The sequence below is a fragment of the Sesamum indicum genome, linkage group LG7 (genome assembly GCF_000512975.1).
Source record: "Sesamum indicum cultivar Zhongzhi No. 13 linkage group LG7, S_indicum_v1.0, whole genome shotgun sequence".
Lineage (NCBI taxonomy): Eukaryota > Viridiplantae > Streptophyta > Magnoliopsida > Lamiales > Pedaliaceae > Sesamum > Sesamum indicum.
In genome coordinates, this window is record NC_026151.1 from 2,295,841 (window position 1) to 2,314,431 (window position 18,591).

Consider the following 18,591-nt stretch of genomic DNA (forward strand, 5'->3'; position numbering starts at 1 on the left):
GGGTTTTATGCTAGGTTAGACGGTGTCGTACTCGTAAGTTGTCAAACCCAAGAAGCGATTTTAAAAGCGTTTATAATGTTTTAATCTAATTTATTTTTTGAAAATAAAAATATTTATCTATAATTATCCTAAAACATTATTCAAAATTCAAGATGTGATATTAATGGTAGCAGTGTGAAATATATTAACGTTGCATTTGGATTGATATATTTAAAATTATTCTAATAACAAGTTTTTTGTATTTGTTTGGTTAATTTTAAATTAAAATAATTACATTTATACTTTTTAAGTTCTATTTTTTTTACACAAACTACTCCTATTTTTTTATAATTACATATATACCAATTAAAAACGTCGACACTATTTACATCACTCTTATTTTTCTTTTTAAATTACACATACACCTCCAAAAATGTTATATTATTATACAAAGTACTCCAACTTTTTTGTCTGTCTGTAGTTAAGTACATATGGTTTGTATAAACACATTATAAAACAGAAGGAGGTGTAAAAGTAATTATTTCTTTTTAAATTTAAAGTATTTCAAATCTTTTCAATTTCAATTTTAAAATTATGTTGTATTAAACTTTGATGAATTTTAAATTATTTTTCTATGGTGTCATTTTGTTCAAAATTTTCCCATAAATCCAAATATAGCATAAGGAATCACTCCATTACAATCATTGTCCTGTAATCTTCCCAAAAACAAAGCTAATGTAACTTCTCACAAACCTTTGAATCTTCCCAAAAGACAGAGCATCTCAACTCTAACACAAACATTCAGCATTCCAGCTAACAAAACAGACTACAACAACATCAAGAAAGAAACACAAGTCTCAAGTCAAGCACTTGGAGGGGGTGAGTTCTGCATCTCAACAACCTTCTTCCAAGACTCTCGGCTTGATATCTCACCCCACCACCTCTCCACATTCTTCCTCGACAGGAAGAGCTCTCCTCTGTCGGTTGCATTCACCAAGTATTGCCCGTTGGGCAGGTGAGAAAGATCCGCCAACGTGAACTCATCACCAGCCAAGTACCTACTCTCTCCCAGCCTCTTCTCATACACATCGAGCACTTTGGCAAGCTTCGCCTCGTTCTGCTTGATCAAATTCTCGTCCTGCTTTAACTTCATCCTCGGTGCAAAAGCTAGTTGAAACACAAGAACCGAGCTTGGTGGATTGAAGCTTTGTCCTTCAGCCTCTAACCATTGATCAATTGATGCTTTCTCCAAAGGGTTTGTTCCAAATAGTTTGTTTCCTTGGTTTGCATATTTGTCACAGATATATCTGGATATGGCTCTGGATTCTGGTTTTTAAGACATAATTAAGGTTTTAATGGCAATTCATTATGCATCTTCTATTCCCTTTCATATATTCACGTCATGTGTATAAAATCTTTTCTTACATAAATTTTAATGACGTAAATCATACACATGTAATTTACGTGCGGAATGGAATATAAAATTCAAAAGAAAAACCAACCAGAGAGAGAAATAGACTGAAAAGTTAAATGCATTAGTGGGTAAGATCAATACCAAAGAGAGTAATGCTCTCATCTTGAAAAGCAGGTACTTGTCCAAATGGCTGTCCCAGAAACACAACCATCATCAAGAAAAGCAAACAAATGTATCTTCAACAACAAAGTAAGAGCCTTGGCAAACACTCCTAAATAAAAAGAAAGCATTGACCTGAATCTTGAGGTAATCAGGCTTCTTGTGTTCACCTCTGGCCATGTTAACAGGAAGGAGTTGAAATGGAACATCTTTCTCGAGGAGGCAGGCGAGCACTCTTGACACGGCGGTGGAGAGTGGAGGGCCGTACACTTTCACGGCGGCAGCCATTGGAAGGGTTTGTGCAGTTGATAGTTTGGTGAGGTTAATGTTGTCTTCTGTTTCTTAAGCTATTTCTTGTTTGCTACGTTCTTGAGCTTTGCCACTGTGTTCAACTGTCGACCATTGAGAATTGGGGCACACTCTGTCCGCACTTTATCCATTTGCTTTAACGAGGCTAACGGGTCCACGCAGCCAATCTCCAACAACTACTTCTTTATCGATTTTAATGTTTGTTTACTTTAAAAATAATAAATTACAAAGAGCGCTTATTATTAAATGTTATAATAATAAATATGTTCTCATTTTTTAAATATTTATAAATATTTTTTATAATTAACAATCGTCGGACACATATTTATTATAATAGACTTTCACACTAAGAAATTTATTAAATAACCGTTAAATTAAGAGAATTGTATATAATATTTTTAATCAATAAATGAGTACTTATAACTATGACAAATCTCATAAAAAATCAATGTAATTCACCCTTACAAAAAAGTGCAAATGGATTTATTTTTATGCCTTTTCAATTGTAAACGTTTTCCCATTTCTTGATATCAATCATTACGTTATCTATTTTTACAATTCTTGAGTGATTATTAACAAAGGCAATGAACTTGAGACAAATATGCAAACATAAACATAGTTCTTCATGCATGGAAGAAACAACTATACAATACAAACTATTTGGCTAAATAGACAACCAACATGTCATCTCTATATCACATGCTTTATTCAAGTATACCTCCTCTCCCCCATGTAGTTCAAGCAATTCATGCAGCAGAAGCTGTCCAGTTAGATGGCAGTCTACTTGAACTAATAGCCGGCATGTTGCGCACATTTACGTCAAGCGGCAGCATACGATATTCGATATCAAGTTCCCGGAAAATTTTAATCATCTCCTCAACCAGAAGCGCTCTCCTCGCCCATCTCTCACCCATGTCTTGATGATTCATCTTATGCGAGAGCCACACTGAAAACTTCAACCTGTTCATGTCCTCTATGTCTCTCATGACTATTGCTGGTGCTGGGTACCAATGGTCGCTCCGGTTGTCGACATACCTGCAAATGCACCAACCACAACACTTCGTTGAGGACGACTTTTTGTGATGTAATTAAATAGGCAAAATCACACGAGTTGATATTAAAGAGAAACGATGTCTGTAAGTATTATCATGTGAAGATGCCAATGGAGGTGGCCATTTGCTTCTTGCAGTAAAAGAAAAATTGCTAAACAAGTATACAGGGAAAAGGATAAGAATGCATACTTTGTAATCCTCTCCTTCATTATAGCAATTTTCTCGACGGGAGTTGAAATATGGACACAGAAATCAATTGCGTCTCCCATATCTGGGCTACGGTAATAATTGTGAATCGGCTTTGTAGATAGGACACTGTTTGGGTAGTATATTTTGTGGTTGTCGAACTTTAGAAAAACTGTTGTCAGTATATTCATTTCTTCAACCACCATCTGATAATAAAATGATTAAAATGAGTATGATAGATGCAAATCCTGATAAAAGGAGACAATATTGCATGCAAGAGAACTTACTTGGACTCCATCAACTTCAACACGATCACCCACATCAAACGGGTGCATCACAAATAAAAAGATGATCGCCTCAAATGTTGTCTTGCATGTGTTTCCAAACATGAAGACCACTAAAAGAAGCTGGGAGCTTAAGAAAATAAAGAAGTGTGTAGTTGCAACTTTCAGTATAAGCAGCCAGATGACAATAATGAGAACTCCCACCAATACATTCAGCATTTGGTGTAATTTGTTAACGGCAGTTTTTGTGTCGTTTAAAGACAAAGCAAGCGCTCTCCGTTCTCTAAATGCATTGACCTGGTGAAAGAGATTCAAACTATGTTCAATGTCTTTCGTCATAAAATAATTCATACTAAAGAAGCACATATAACAAGTCCGCAAAAGTAGGAGACAAGTTTAAACTTAAATTGTAATGTAACATATACTGCATAAGAGAAATGCCTTTCATTGGTATGATTCATATTTTAAAGGCATTGGGCATTTCAAACCAGAGAAAAACAAGAGAATAGTTTCTGAAACCATTTGCATTTCAAGAAAAGGATGCAGCAGTGGATAATGAAGAAATTTTGCTAGCAGTGCATATCCTGCACAGGGTCTTTTACAGTTAGGTCAACCAAGATTACACTCTGGTTCATACTGACCTTATCTGTTAATTAGATTACACGTGCATTCCACCAAATATATTTCATGATAAACTCGGGTTCAATTTGTGGGTTGCATGATGATAATCCGTAAATCAACCAAGACAAGTTTTAAAATCTAAACATAGTTTAGTTATTTAGGTACATCTAATGAAAAAACCAGCATGTCTGTGGCCTAAAATAAGACAGTACTAGAATGTATTTCTGCATTGATATTGTTCATTATTTACTTCAATGGAATTACAACCTACTTATCTGTTAAGCGAATGTACCGCTGACCACCATGTACAAGTTGACACAATACTTTCTGTAGTAAGAAGAAACAACAAAGCTAGCATTCATGAACTCTACCAACAAAATAAGGAAAAAGATGAGATAAGTTCACTTACCACCCAATTTTTAAGAGCTCGCTTGCTGATTCCTTTTTGCTCGCTTCCATCTTCAAAGAGACGCATGGTCTTTAAAACCTCATCCTCGCGCATAAAACGCATTAAATCCTCTTGGTAAATATATCTGATCACAGAAAGCAAGCCATCACATAAAGAAATTTACGTAATAATAGTTCATAGACGTCTTAACTAACTCAAACTATGTGTTGCTCTAATATCAGTTCTAACAGATGACCTCCTACACTATTGTAGGCTTCTTCGGCTGTGCCATTTTCAAATAGACTTACAACACAATCAGCTGAATCGAAACTCAATAGAGAAATTAATACGAGAGGAACTCACTTAGATCCTGGCTTGGCCACATTATTGAATATCTTCTTGGCAGCAGCTTTAGCCTGGTTTTCACTTGTAATCTGCACCATCGCCTCATCTTCACCAGCCGAGCCCTGTATCTTCTCGTCTAGAGTTGAGAGTACCCCTTTCCTAACAATATTCATCAACCTCTTCATATTCCAAGCTGATATATTCTTCTGATTCAGCCTATGCAGATGATCAATAGTAATACCATTCTGCTCGTCCTTCTTAGACATCACTTTAGAGAACATGGGACTTTTAGCACCCGTTGACACCGTACTCTTCCTCGGAGTAGCAATAACTCTTCCACTCTTTGGAAACATATTGGCCTTCAGATCAGCCGGAATAGTCACCCCGGCCTTCTGAAGCTTCTCAACCTCAACCATCACCCGCTCCTCCTCCTCCTGCTCCCGCTGAATCTCAACCAACGGTGGCCCCGAAAGGGTCTCAATTACATACTGATTGAACAAAGACTCCTGAATCCGATCGAAAAATGTACTCACATGGAACGACGACGCCAGGACCTTAACAAGCAAAGTTTTCAATAGCCAAATCAACGTTCCCACCAAGAGGCACACCCAAATCTTAGTCACATACGGCAAAATCTTCCCTTTCGTCACCCTTTCGACCTTCTTGTCAAAAATGCACTGCCAAGCAATCAAAACCAGCGCCAACCAGACGCAATTCTGAACGGCGTTCCTCAGCCCGTACACGAAGTACAAAACCCGTTTCCTCAGAAGAAAATTCCTCTCAATAAAGAAAACCACAATCCTAACCCCCCATCCAGAAACCAATCTTCCAGAAATCAAAACCAAAACCATCAGTTCCCATTTCCAGAGCTCCAACTGAAACACAGTTCTCTTTTTTAAGAAATCAATAGTTAAACTACAAATTAAAGCCGCAACAATTAAAATTAAGCTCAGCAACTGTAGAATTGAAAGAAAGCTAAACTTCATTCTCTTGTAATCCTCCGGCAAATCCTCTTCGAGAAAAGGGTCATCCTCGTCAATTTCACTCGTCCCTTTTCCTAAAACCTGTGATTTCACCGTTCTCTGAGTCTGAGATTTGTGAATATTATCCTCCGGAGGGTCGAGTAACCTCGACTTTGTCTTCGTTCTCATCAAACTAGATTTCCTCCGGAAAGAATTGTTCGAGCTGCAAACAACCACCTCCTCCGGTTCACCGGACCGGCGGCTGGCAGCCGGCTCGACATTCTCGTGAAATGAAACACGGACGTCCCTCGGCGTCAGTTGCCCGTAGTTGTAAGTATTCGGGCTCTCCGGTATTCTAGACAAAGGAGATTGATGGGACATCGGAGACTCCGTGACGAAATCGAAGTCCTTGGAGCTGGCGGCGGCTCTCATTACTGCGTCGTTAGAGAAATCGTAGCTCGAGTCCCTCCACATTCTGTTAGCCCCGCCGTCATTGCTATTACTACCAGCAACATTCCTATTTGGTGAATCCCGGCTGTTGATTCTGGTGACACCCTCTTTAGCAGGCGACGGCGACGAGGTGGCGGAGGAAGACGACGCCATGGTCGCAGCAGCAGAAGACGGTGGCTTTTCTGTCAAGAGAATCTGTCGCTCCTCTTCTTTCTGAGGTGGTGAAGATTTGAAAGATTTACGGAGAGTTTCCATGTGAGGTAGTGAGCAACTCCAACTCTTAAAAGGGCTGGTAATTATCAAGACTCCCGATTATTCAAAACGATTTCTTTAATTAATTCCTTTGCGGAAATATAATAATGGCGAGAGGGCGATGAGCTGTTGCCACTGACAGACAACCAGAGGTGGAGGTGCAGAAGAGTTTTTGAAATGATGGAAATCCAGACCGCTGAACAAATCCCAGCCCTACAGATGGCCCGACGGTGTAAAACTTCGGCCAACCTACGCGTTCGTGGGGTTTTTACCTCCACTTGTAATAATAGGATTTAGATTTTCCTTATAATATCATAATGAATTTTATATGAAAATCTAATATTGACTGTCGAATGAGGACCAATTGGATTGTTAAAATTACGAAGATATCAATAATTTTTTAAATAATAAAATATTTATAATTATAGTGAATTATATTAATTTTTTTAAATTATATATATTTTTTAATTATTAATTACAAATATTTCCTGCCATATATTATAAGAATATTTATAATTTTTTAAATAATAAAAAATTAATTACGATAAATTTTAAAAGAATTTATCGAAATTGATCTTTATAATTATGTTAAATTTCAATTATTATTATTATATTAATTTGTTTGTTTTATTTAAAAAATCAAAGGAAAGTTGTTGCGGGGCAATTTCTTGTTTTCCTTAATTATAATGTACCTAAATTTTGTAATATTTGTTGAATTGTTAGAAGGATCAATTTTCATACCATAATTAAAATTGTGGGTGCATTCATTAAACACTTTTTCGAACGCTTACTACCTTAATTATAAATACACAAGTAATTAACATGATTAAACCCACAATTGAGATTTTGTCTCCTTTTATAAATATAAACTAGGTATTATCTTGTGTTTTTGTTTAATCTAATTACTACAATATTAAGATAAATTCAGATCAGTCTTGTGTGACCTTAACATTATGTTACAGGGATAGTACTGGTAATATGGTCTGAATTTTGTTTGGATCCGAGAAAAGGATTTGGAAAAATAATTTCAAATAATTTAATTAGAAATAAATTTAAAATCCATCAAAATATAATTCAAATTTAGAATTGAAGAATTTGAAAACCTTTAAATTTAGAATTATCCAAATATATTCAAATAATTTATTATTAAAGAATCCAAATGCAACATAAAAGTCCAAAATATGTCTTCTTGACTCGTTGATTTATTCTACAAAAATAACTTAAACTATTCGTACATTGCAAATTTTGATATTTCATGTAATTTTTCTTAATTGTTTTTTGGGGAAGGGGTTAAAAGTTGGATTCGTCTCAATTCACCTTTCTGAGTGTTCAACAAACATCGTAAAAATGTTACCAAAATACTAGCTCTCGGAGAAAAAAAATTCAAATGACAGGACATTTTTGCTTATATTTATTTTTTTCCTCCAAGAGGATTTTTCTTATAATATCCACACGTGATTTTTTTAATATTTAAAATTTTACAAGAGAATAAGGTGCATTAGATCCATCAAAAAAAATTATATGATTTTTGTAGTTTAAATAAATTTTATATAATCAACAATTTTTTTTCATTACAGATAAAGAGAAAATTGCAATTCATAGTGAATCAATATGTTTGTTTTTATTTTCAACTTATTTCCGAGACAAGTCAAAACTACCCAATGTTTGCCATCATTCAAAAACACCTTATTTAGGTGTTTTTAACTGTTTTAGCATAAAAACATACATATATATATATACACACATATATACATAAATATATATAAAAAAAGCATGATTTGACAATGAATAGTAATTTTTGTCTCCCAAAATACAACATTAAACATATGATACTTATTTTAAATTATCTCCAAAGACATGATTTGACAATGAATAGTAATTTTTGTCTCCCAAAACACAACATTAAATATATAATACTTATTTTAAATTATCTCCAAAAATAAATCCAAATATACATACTATCTCTAACACACACTTGTTTATCTTTGTTTTTCTCTCTCTATTTCCACAAAACACAACAAAACACTCAGAAAACGAATCCAAACATTATGATTATTTCTTGTTCACCATCACAGTCTCACTTAACGGCCACATACAAGAGACACGATCTTGCCATTAACAACTTAAAAGCAATGCCAAAAGTGCAGATGCATTCCATTTTAGGGTACCTTTTTTAATTATTTTTTAAATCATCATACCAATATTACAAGAAATTTTAAATTATGGTACCAAAATTACAATTTTCTTTTCCTTTTCTTTAACTCCTCCGACGACATTATCATTAGATTTCTATTGAAAGTACCCAAATTACAAATATTTCATTACTGCAATATTTGTTTAACTTAAATTTTAAATTATAGTTTCAATATTGCAAGACTCAAAATTATGATATCAAAATTGCAATTTTTCTCTTAGAGATAATGTTGTTTTAGATTAATTACTTTTACAATAGTGGTTGAGGGTCAGTAGTCGTGTGTACTCAGCTCATTGGACCATACTTAAAGAAACAAGAAAATCAAATCCGCTGAATTGATGGTTAATAAATTAAATAGATCATGGACCGCAAGCCCCTTCAGCTGTCAACTCAAACTCCAGTTTATTATCACCCCAAGTTAGTGAGACGGAGACTAATATACCCCCCGTCACATCAGACGATGTTGTGATATGCTCAAAACGCACCGTACCGAATCAAAAACGACATGCTGCTCCACGTGTCGCTGCTTTGCTCTTTCGGTGGCCCGGCGTTTACGCACTTCCGCGTTTTATTTAATTCGGACACAAAGGCCCAGCTGTGTTCTGTGGTTTGACTTTGGTTACTGTTGGCGGACGGCGCGGCCGATTACGGCGGCACTCCGAAGCAAAACTACCGTCAAGCACGGCGGCCGTGACGCCGGTTTGGGGCACCTCACCTGATTTTGCACTTGTTTATACTCCACTCAATATTTCAAACCACTTTTGTTGCCATTTCGGTGTCTATACCAATTTTTTTTTGTGATTTGAAAATTAGTTTTAAAGGGGTTAAGATTTTTTTTTATTTAATAAATAATTTTTTTATTAATTAAAATCCATAAAATTTGTCGGTAACAATAAAAATTATATTTATTTTATTAATTTATTACAGGTTAAATAGTCATTTTTCCAATAAAAATTATGACAGTTTTGGGATCCGGAAAATCTAATAATGAATTCAATTAATTTATCTGAAGATACTAATAACATAAATAATTCGATAAATCTCCATAATTAGTCTAAATTATTGTAGCGAACATGCAATAAAATCATCTCAAATTTGTTTTATTTCACTTAATTATTGCAATACAAATCGAGTTATTTCGTTACACTAATCAAAATTATTGTTGAGTTTATATTTCCAACGTGACAATAAATCTACTCAGTTTGATTTGTTTCACTTTATTATTAATTACTGATGATCTGAACTACTCGTTATATTAAGGGATTATACATTGTAAATTTTATACAATTACATGTATACTTTTATTTAAAAATTATATTAGTATACCTGATATTTGTTTGTGTTTAATAAATAGATTACTCGTTAGTCAAAATTCATAAAACTTGCTGGTATAAGCATTTTTTATTAAGAATCTATATTTACTTTCAATTGACTTATTACTAATTTATTGCAATCAAACGAATATTCTATGACCAAATTACCCCTATAAGAGTAAATATGTACCTCCTTAAATGCATTGATGCGTGGAAAACTGAAGATGTATAACAGCAATTTGGTTGCAATGAATCGGTAATAAATCAATTGGAGGTAAATATGAATTTTTATTCAATTTTTTTTTTATCAATATCAACAAATTTGATGAATTTCGTACAATAAATGAATTTATTTGTTGGATCGACACAAACATCAGGGGCACTATATATAATTTTTTAAATTACATGAAAGTTTACATATATTACATTGAAATTAGGCGGGTGCAGCGTAATTATTCCTTATTATTACGTGTATGATTTCTACAATTCATAGCCTAACTTGGTGAGTTTCTTTGTTGGGGTAAATTCAATCAAGCTCTTTAGAGATTTGATATAAATATAAATACCTCTTTATTTCAAAAATTATCAACATTCCTTGATTTTTGATGAAATTACGTAATCGTTGTATGGAGGTTTGTAATTATCAATTTTGTTCTTGTTGTATTTTTTTTTAAAAAAATGAAAAACTATCAAAATACTAGACGAGGTGGATGAAAAATATTAAAAAAAATAATTATTGTTCATTTAGTACATAAAAAAATTCAAAAATTAAGTAAAATTATAATTTATAATCCATAATAACATTTTGATCTATTCACACATAAAAATAAATAAAACTTAAGGAAAATTAATGAATTTATCTAATGTTGGACGATCATTAAAATTAAAAGATCATTTATAATTTTAAAAAAAAAATACTATTTTAATAATTATGTCAAATCTCATATAACGCGTCCTATATTTTCTGAAAATATGTGCAGATGAACGTAGTCTAGTGGGTTAGGCTGGTTTAGGACACAGCAAATTCTTTGAATATTTGTTGCTTTTAAGCACCTGGACGGTTCCAGACTGCACTTAACCTTGTCATGCTACTTATGTCCACCAACCAAAAAAGCATGTTAGGAGTTTTTATTTAAGATCTTATTCCATCTTTTATTTTATTTAATATAAACACTTTTTGTACGCAAAAGTTATGTAATATGTTTTAAAATTAATTACACTTAATTTTTCTCTAAAAATACGACATTATATTATTTCTATTAAAACAATTTTGAAAGCATATTTGCACCCCTTCCAAAATTCATTTTACAACTATATCCCTTCATTAGTATTTAAATGTGATGTGGTTGAGGTTTTTTACTAAGGGATAAAATCGAAAATCTTACCTCGACACAATTGCGCACCAGGTGAATTACAATTTCCGCAAAAGGGGTGCTTTTCTCAAGAGAAAATGTGTCTAATCAATGAATAGTCTCCTCTTAAAAAATTAATATTTTTGGTATTTATAGTGATGTTGGTAATTATATGGTATGGTGAGTTGCATTTATTTAATGTGTGCCTCATATATGTTAAATTATTTTTTTACCCTTACAAATTAATGTTTTTTACTAATATACATCAAGATGAAAAATAATAACCTTAGATAAAAAGTACATAAACATCGACTTCACACCTCATTTAGCATTCCGTGCAAATCGTTGACTACATAACTAGCTTTTTCATTCACGAATGACTACGTTAATAGTTCAAGAATAATATTTTATTATAATTTACATCCTTTTGATGTACAATATTTAATCCCTTATATTTATAAAAATATTAATGAAAAAAGATTTTATAAACATGACGTATGTATATTGAATGAAATAAGAGATGGAAAGGGGCTCAATAATGTGAGCTTGCCTGCCAAAGAAACCACAAGCTTGCTTGGGACACTCTATTTCGGACCATTGAGGTGCTTGAGTTCATTCACATCTCAGTTGATATATTATAACTACACCATTTCATTTTTATCAGACAAAAAGAGATTGATCCGTGATACTGAATGTCCAACACAGCCTACAGAAACTGTACAATCTTATGTGTCCTTAAACAAACAGGTCTTCGAACTATAACTCAGTCAAAAAGTTTACCTTGGACCGAACTCGGACCTCTTTTCATTTCGTCCAAGCACGACTATGTACCCGATGGGATGGGGTCGTGCACAGAGAACCACATCATGCAGTGTTTTCATTTTCTTGACTCTTCAGCGGACATTCATCCACGAACTGACATGGGTCTCCAAGATTCTGCCGTTTGGTAGCCCTCTCTTCTTCGAACATCTGTTTGAGAGGATAAATTTAAACAGAAGGCGAGGTAAGTATGGAAAGAATGGATGCAACGTACCTTTTTGGCCATGTATTGCAGGATCTCTAGAATTTCAGAAAATTCAGGCCTCAACACTGGATCTTGCTGCCAACACTTTTCGAGCAGTTCCACTAGCAACGGATGAGTGTTCCTTGGTATTGCTGGTCTTAAACCCTGTAGTTCATATTAAGACAGAAACCGACAATTATCATTACATTTCGCTACTAAACGGACATTTGGAAAGAAAAAAAAGGTAGTTTCCTTGGCCTTCCGTATTTTGGTTACTTGTTAGATACGATGACTACATAATTCTGCAGCGTTTAGATGCATTCTTAAACATATGACGTCCAGGATTCTTCCTCTGCAAATTCCAAATTTCAAGTAATACGTAACTTGATTAGGCATGCAAGACACAACTATTCGCCAAGACACTGCTCCAGCCCACCCCCTCAAAAAGGAAAAAGAAAAAAGCAGCAAGAGAAGAAAGAAAGAAAATAGAAAAAACCAGAAAAAGGGGCATCGAAAACACATTCAGCGGAGGCAGTTAAAGCAACAAATAGTTTGAGATTGAAGATATTAGAACAAATAAGTTCTGATGAATCCCATCTATAAATGGATATGTACCTTCTGGACTACGCCGACTGCTGCCTGCAACGGTGTCAAGTGCGCATAGGGAAGCTGGCATTTCGAAAATAATGAAGTGAGTATTTTTCACCTGTCGAAGTTTGAGTGAAATGGCAACTCACAGATATACATGGAATAAACAAATTGATCATTTTTCGTGAAATATGCCTCACAACATACAGAACTAGCTTAATGAAAAAAGAAAAGATTCATAAAGATTGGTGAAAGTTTGAAGTAATGCAGATATGTTACTACGTAATACAACCTTCCCAGTCAGAAGCTCCCATAGCACAATCCCGAAGCTAAATACATCAGCTTTATGGTTGTAAGGCTTGTGCTCAATAACCTTCGATCATAATGAATAAGCCCGATTTAGAGAAGTTCAGATAACACATCTCCAAGAATGCATGGTTCGGCAAAAAGAAAAAAAATCGTGAGAGGTACAGTTCTCGAATCAACATGACAGGCCAATGAATTTTGTGTAGTATGTTGGTCGTATGTAGTATAAAAATGAAAAGATAAACACACCTCTGGCGCCATCCAGCGATACGTTCCAGTTTCCGCTGTCATAACTCCTGACTGAATTTGCACTCGAGCAACACCAAAATCAGCGATTTTAACCACCTGAATGGGATAATTTCTTACGGATGAGAAGGGAACTGAAGTTGCACTAGATAATAACGGCATGGCATGCTTTATCCTAGGCATGCATTCGACTAAGGAGAAATAAATCAGTTTAGGAATCTCATTATTTCTTACTTCATTCTCATCCATCAAAAGGTTGGCAGCCTTGAGGTCCCTGTGAATTATATTATTCTCATGCAAGTAGCTCATGCCCTTTGAAACATCAATAGCAACCTTCAATATAGCCGGAAGCTTGAAAAAGCTCTTTTGTTTATGCAGGAAATCATACACACTTCCACCAGACATAAATTCTGAAAAGAGAACAGATGTTAAATGCAAACTCCATAAACCATAGAGGGACAACATGGTTATTGGAACAAATGCATTATAAAACTAAACCATATTACCAGTAACAATGCATAACAGAGGTGGTCTTGTACATGCACCAATAAATTGTACGACATTTTTGTGCCGAACTTTCCTGAATAGCGGCAAGACATGAAGTCTATGTCACTATTTTGAAGGTTTCGATCAATTCTAAATGACTTATATACAAGTTTAATGAAGAAAAACACAAGCAAGCACAATTTAGAATTTAACCTCAAGATGTAGACTTCTTGGGCAAACTCCCGCTGCAGGTCTCTGTTAAGGCACTCAGTCTTAAAAATTTTGATGGCCACATCTTGACTGCGAAACAGACCTTTGTACCTGTGTTTATTTCGACATGATTGACTGATAGTAAGAAATTATCAATTAACTAGAGTGAGAAGAAAAGGTAAGTGAATAAATAAAGCTCACAAGTCTCCATTTGATCCTGCAGCAATCTTGTATTGAAAGGTCAACAAATTGGCATCAATTTCCCAGACATCATTGCCGTCAAACGGAATTTCCACGTGGTTTGGTGGTAACGTAAAACCACTCTGCCCTTGCCCTCCAACAGGGGATACTTGCTCTTGCTTAATAACTGACTGCTTCTGCAGCAAATTTCAGAATAAAAGGTTCAAACGAGCTAGAGATTATTATCTCTAAACATGTTTATCTCTTCTTGTACCTCAATGTTCGAAATTTCCTTCACCAATGTATCTCTAAGATGGTCGATTCCCTAAGAATTTGCAGTAAGAAGGCAGGAGGAGTAAGATAAATTCACGAAACTGTAACAATACAGGTTTATGGATATAAAACTCTAGAATTAGGATATCCAACATGATTCTGAAGACAAAAGATACTGGCAACTCAATGAGGTAGACAAAAAAAGAGACAGATCTGATCACCTATTTTATGTGTAGCACCTTAATAAACTGCAATTTCATGTATGTGGAAGACTCTTTGGCTATAAGTGTGTGTTTATTCCCATCATCAGAGATTGGAATAAAGCAGATTTCCCCTTAAAAGAAAACAGAAAGTACCTTTTCCCAACTATCAACGACGAAGACATCCAACGAATAACCATCAATCGTGCAAAAAGCATGAGCTTCTTGAATGTTCAACCCAATCTCAGACATCAGGCGCGTCAACTGAAATTTAATACAAGGACCTCTATTATTATAAAAAGAAACCATTTATAGCTCATATGGCATGAAAAGAACTGATTTAGATAGCTTCATCATCTTCCGACATACTAAAGCTCTAGCGCAGAAAATAAGAGTAAAGAACAGAAGAGCTAGTGACAAGGTGTCATGAATCCATTGCATAAACCACTAGTACCAAATGGATTTTCCAGTGATGAGGAAGAAACGGGAGTCAAAATATGGTTTATCTTTATCTCATAACCCACCAATACATAAAAGTACCGCAGAGGAGAATAATTCTTCCAGTTATACGTAATATTAAGGCAGACCTGATAAGTAAATCGGTAAAGGTGTTTACTGCAACTAAGTATGCATTTATGAGAATCAATAGACAAGATTATGTCATCAGCTTAACATAATCAGTAAAAGCATTCCATTTATCTTCATCTCTTTTTCTGTCCGGGCACTTTTTCATGCTGGAGAACTACATACAGGAAACAGAGATTCAAGAAGCGTTTAACATATTAACAACTTCAAAATGAAGAGGCATTACCCCACTAAGGAGCTTGGGCTTGTCTTTTGTTGAAATTGTTATTTCATGGTGTGGCCTGAAAATTTCAGAAGTGACAAACATATGAACTGATAATCCACCCCTATACTCATTCTACTATACAGAAAGCTCAACTATCATGAACAAATTAAAACACTGAAACAAACCAAAGAAAGCTCAAACTGGCTCAAACCTTTCAGAATATTACCCCAAAAAGTGTGATTTCCTACTGATAGAGCTATTCCCATCTTGAGCATCAGATGTATTTCCTTCAAAGGCAAGTTCAAAATTCGACGACAGGCCAAATGCAGGTGACGGATGAAGGCTGTAAATCAAAACAATTAGGGAGCACTAAAATAAAAGTTCACTATGATAAGCTCATGATTATCTTCTCACAGAAAAATGACTTTCGAATACATATTTAATGTAGTTAAGCGCCTAGGCATCATACATGTCTTGATGGAGAGCATTTCCTCTTTTGAAGCTTGAACTATCACAATTGTCAAAATTTCCATCCGGGGTGAGACGAACCTGCATTAGAGATGGCATAAGAGAGAAACTATGAACAGTTCATTATCAACTTGAAGTGGCAGGGTCCACAGAAGACGGTAACTAAAAAGTTAACTAACTAAGAGTGAGCTATGTAAGATTGATGTGTAGCATGCATCAAAAGAAACTAATCTAGAAATGGCGCGAAGACTTTGTCGCGGACTAAATGTCACTGGGAAACAACAAATAATACATTTCCTATTTAAGGGACTCAATTATTATCATGATATAGTATCTAAAAAGAACACGATTTTAAAATTGTCGTATTAATTCTGTTTCTTCATGACTGTCAGCACAAACCAATCAAGAGAAGTTGTGCCAGCGAATCATGATCCTGGATTCTAGGATATACCTGCACAAGGCGGACGTCAACTGCTGGTCTGGTGAGAGGATCACGTGCCATGTTCAACAATTTCTTGTGCGTCAGGACGTCCTCTGCCCGTTCAGTATTAACATCCAATGCGTAACTACATCAGCAGATAATCAGTGACGTCCCAATCGTTTTAACAGAATCATGCATTCTTGGTGTGCTGAAATTCATCAAATAAAGATACATGAAGTGATAAAACTTATAGAGTAACATTTCATCCCTGATAACATGAAACTTCAAGAATTCATTCAACCATTTTTACTTCTTTCTGAAAGATGTCTCCCTCCATAACTTGCAGTCTCTAAATAGCATGCTATCTTTGATTCGAGCAAAACATATCACAAAACTCACGGCAGTAAAATTATACTTTTGTTACATACAAATATGAATGTTCAATCAACTAATACACCTCATATAGCAAGAAAAAGAAGAGGCCAAATTTCTGTTCCTCCAGCAGGTTCCAACAAATTAACAATCATACCAAGAAACTGTAAAATTCATCTCCGAGCAAAATTACGCATCAAAAACAAAAATCCACCCCCCCCCCCCCCCCCCCCCCCCCCCAAAAAAAAAAAAAAAAATTCTTGGCCTTTCAGATACCAAATTCTCAACCGACATCCTTCTTTCTTTACCAACTCCCACCTCCCAAAACAACTCAAATCAATCAAAAAGACAAAGAAGAAAAACATTGTCCCAGATCATAAATTCCAAAACAGAGACAGAAAAGAAAAAGGGAAAAGAAAAAACAAACTTTACCGAAGAGGAAGCATGGTAAAATGAGCCCACAACTCATCTTCAAACCCGAAACCCGTGTTCAGCAGCCTCCTCAACATCCAATTCTTTCAATCTCTGCAACACTTCATGAAAAACTTCAACTTTCTGCCTTCTTTTTCGGCTCTGAACCGGTGACCACTCAGATTGCCGGCTGCTGCAGCCCTCGCTATCTCCCATAAAAATTGAAGAATTATTCACTTCAAGCCCACCAAATAAAGAAGGAAATTCATAAACCTCAAGGAATATGCACTTTGATTCAGATTCCCATCATTCACACACACTAAACGTAACAAAGGCAAGAATGACAAAAGAAAAGAAAGAAAAAAGAAGAGTTGGTGGGGCGTGATGCAAGTATCTTTGTATGTAAATTTCCGTGCATATTCCTTGTGGGCACTTGCACTTTGCATGAAAACCCAAGCTAAAACCCAAAAAAAATTATGAAAAAAAGAAAACGAAAAAGACACCAATATTGTAATGAATGTCGACGTGGATTCAAACAAGGCTGTCACCTTTGCTTGTATCACCCTTTCCTTGTCTGTTTTCCTACAGTTGATTTCTTTTCCATTATATCCATTTCAAACATTGAATCTTTCGATTAAATTAATGTTTTATGGTGTAGAGAAATTGGATGATTGTGACCTCCCGTTCGAGTTTATCCAGTAATATTGTTCGCTTCTCTCATTTTCCACTACAACTCATGACCTCTTCATCCCCATCTTCTAAATGCAACTTTAGAATATGCAATTGGGTGGGGTGGGGCGTTTCTTAAATTACGACACCTCAATGCTTGTTACACTTCCCCTTGTTCACATTGATTTCTATGCTTACAACTTTGGATTGCATAACAATTTGGATTCGGATATTTTCAATAATTTTTTAAAATTAAGAATTCATCAGTTCGTTATATCATGAATTTGATTATCAATATTTATATTGAGCTATAACTAATCAAAATTGTTATTAGTGTAGGTTTATATAAAACTACTAGTAAAGTAGACAAAAAATATATGCATACGTAAAATGAAAAATCTACACATTAACATAATTACAACTCATAATTCACAATTATGAAATCTCAATTTTATCGTTGAAATTAAATTCATAAAAAAAAATTTATTCATAATTTACTTATTAATCATATTGTAGATGCCGATGCCACATTCTGTACACAATACATCGATCAATACATCCATACATGTTATGCATCACTCATTCGTACATAGTCCATTGAAATGTTTTTAATCCTATATAACATATGCTAATACACTACTACAGTTTTTGTCCAATACGGTTCCGTAGAAATTTGGGATTCAAGTGGCACATCAAACTATGGTGGGC

At 34.7% G+C, this 18,591-nt stretch overlaps 2 protein-coding genes and 1 pseudogene across 2 annotated transcripts; all 3 read right to left on the reverse strand.

Moving 5' to 3' along the window:
* LOC110012305 (glutathione S-transferase PARB-like) lies at positions 623-2,110 on the reverse strand. Its single transcript, XM_020695303.1, has 3 exons — positions 1,688-2,110; positions 1,535-1,583; positions 623-1,305 (listed from the first exon to the last, which is right to left on the reverse strand). The coding sequence occupies exons 1-3, from the start codon at positions 1,838-1,840 to the stop codon at positions 842-844; spliced, it is 666 nt and encodes a 221-aa protein (XP_020550962.1). The 5' UTR covers positions 1,841-2,110; the 3' UTR covers positions 623-841.
* On the reverse strand, positions 2,358-6,598 carry LOC105165951 (mechanosensitive ion channel protein 8). The gene is made up of 5 exons (XM_011085110.2): positions 4,756-6,598; positions 4,414-4,537; positions 3,387-3,680; positions 3,103-3,305; positions 2,358-2,896 (listed from the first exon to the last, which is right to left on the reverse strand). Exons 1-5 carry the CDS (start codon positions 6,402-6,404, stop codon positions 2,608-2,610), a joined length of 2,559 nt encoding a protein of 852 aa, XP_011083412.1. The 5' UTR covers positions 6,405-6,598; the 3' UTR covers positions 2,358-2,607.
* LOC105165952 lies at positions 11,894-17,784 on the reverse strand (annotated as a pseudogene).

Bases quoted from the DNA above. Each gene is read 5' to 3' on its own strand.
- LOC110012305 (XM_020695303.1), bottom strand. From the start codon at position 1,840: ATGGCTGCCGCCGTGAAAGTGTACGGCCCTCCACTCTCCACCGCCGTG. The intron at 1,584-1,687 runs GTCAATGCTTTC...TTTCTGGGACAG, and splicing joins CTGATTACCTCAAGATTCAG to CCATTTGGACAAGTACCTGC. The intron at 1,306-1,534 runs GTATTGATCTTA...CTTAAAAACCAG, and splicing joins TGAGAGCATTACTCTCTTTG to AATCCAGAGCCATATCCAGA.
- LOC105165951 (XM_011085110.2), bottom strand. From the start codon at position 6,404: ATGGAAACTCTCCGTAAATCTTTCAAATCTTCACCACCTCAGAAAGAA. The intron at 4,538-4,755 runs GTGAGTTCCTCT...TTCTGTGATCAG, and splicing joins GTGGCCAAGCCAGGATCTAA to ATATATTTACCAAGAGGATT. The intron at 3,681-4,413 runs GTAAGTGAACTT...CTCTTTCACCAG, and splicing joins GAGCTCTTAAAAATTGGGTG to GTCAATGCATTTAGAGAACG.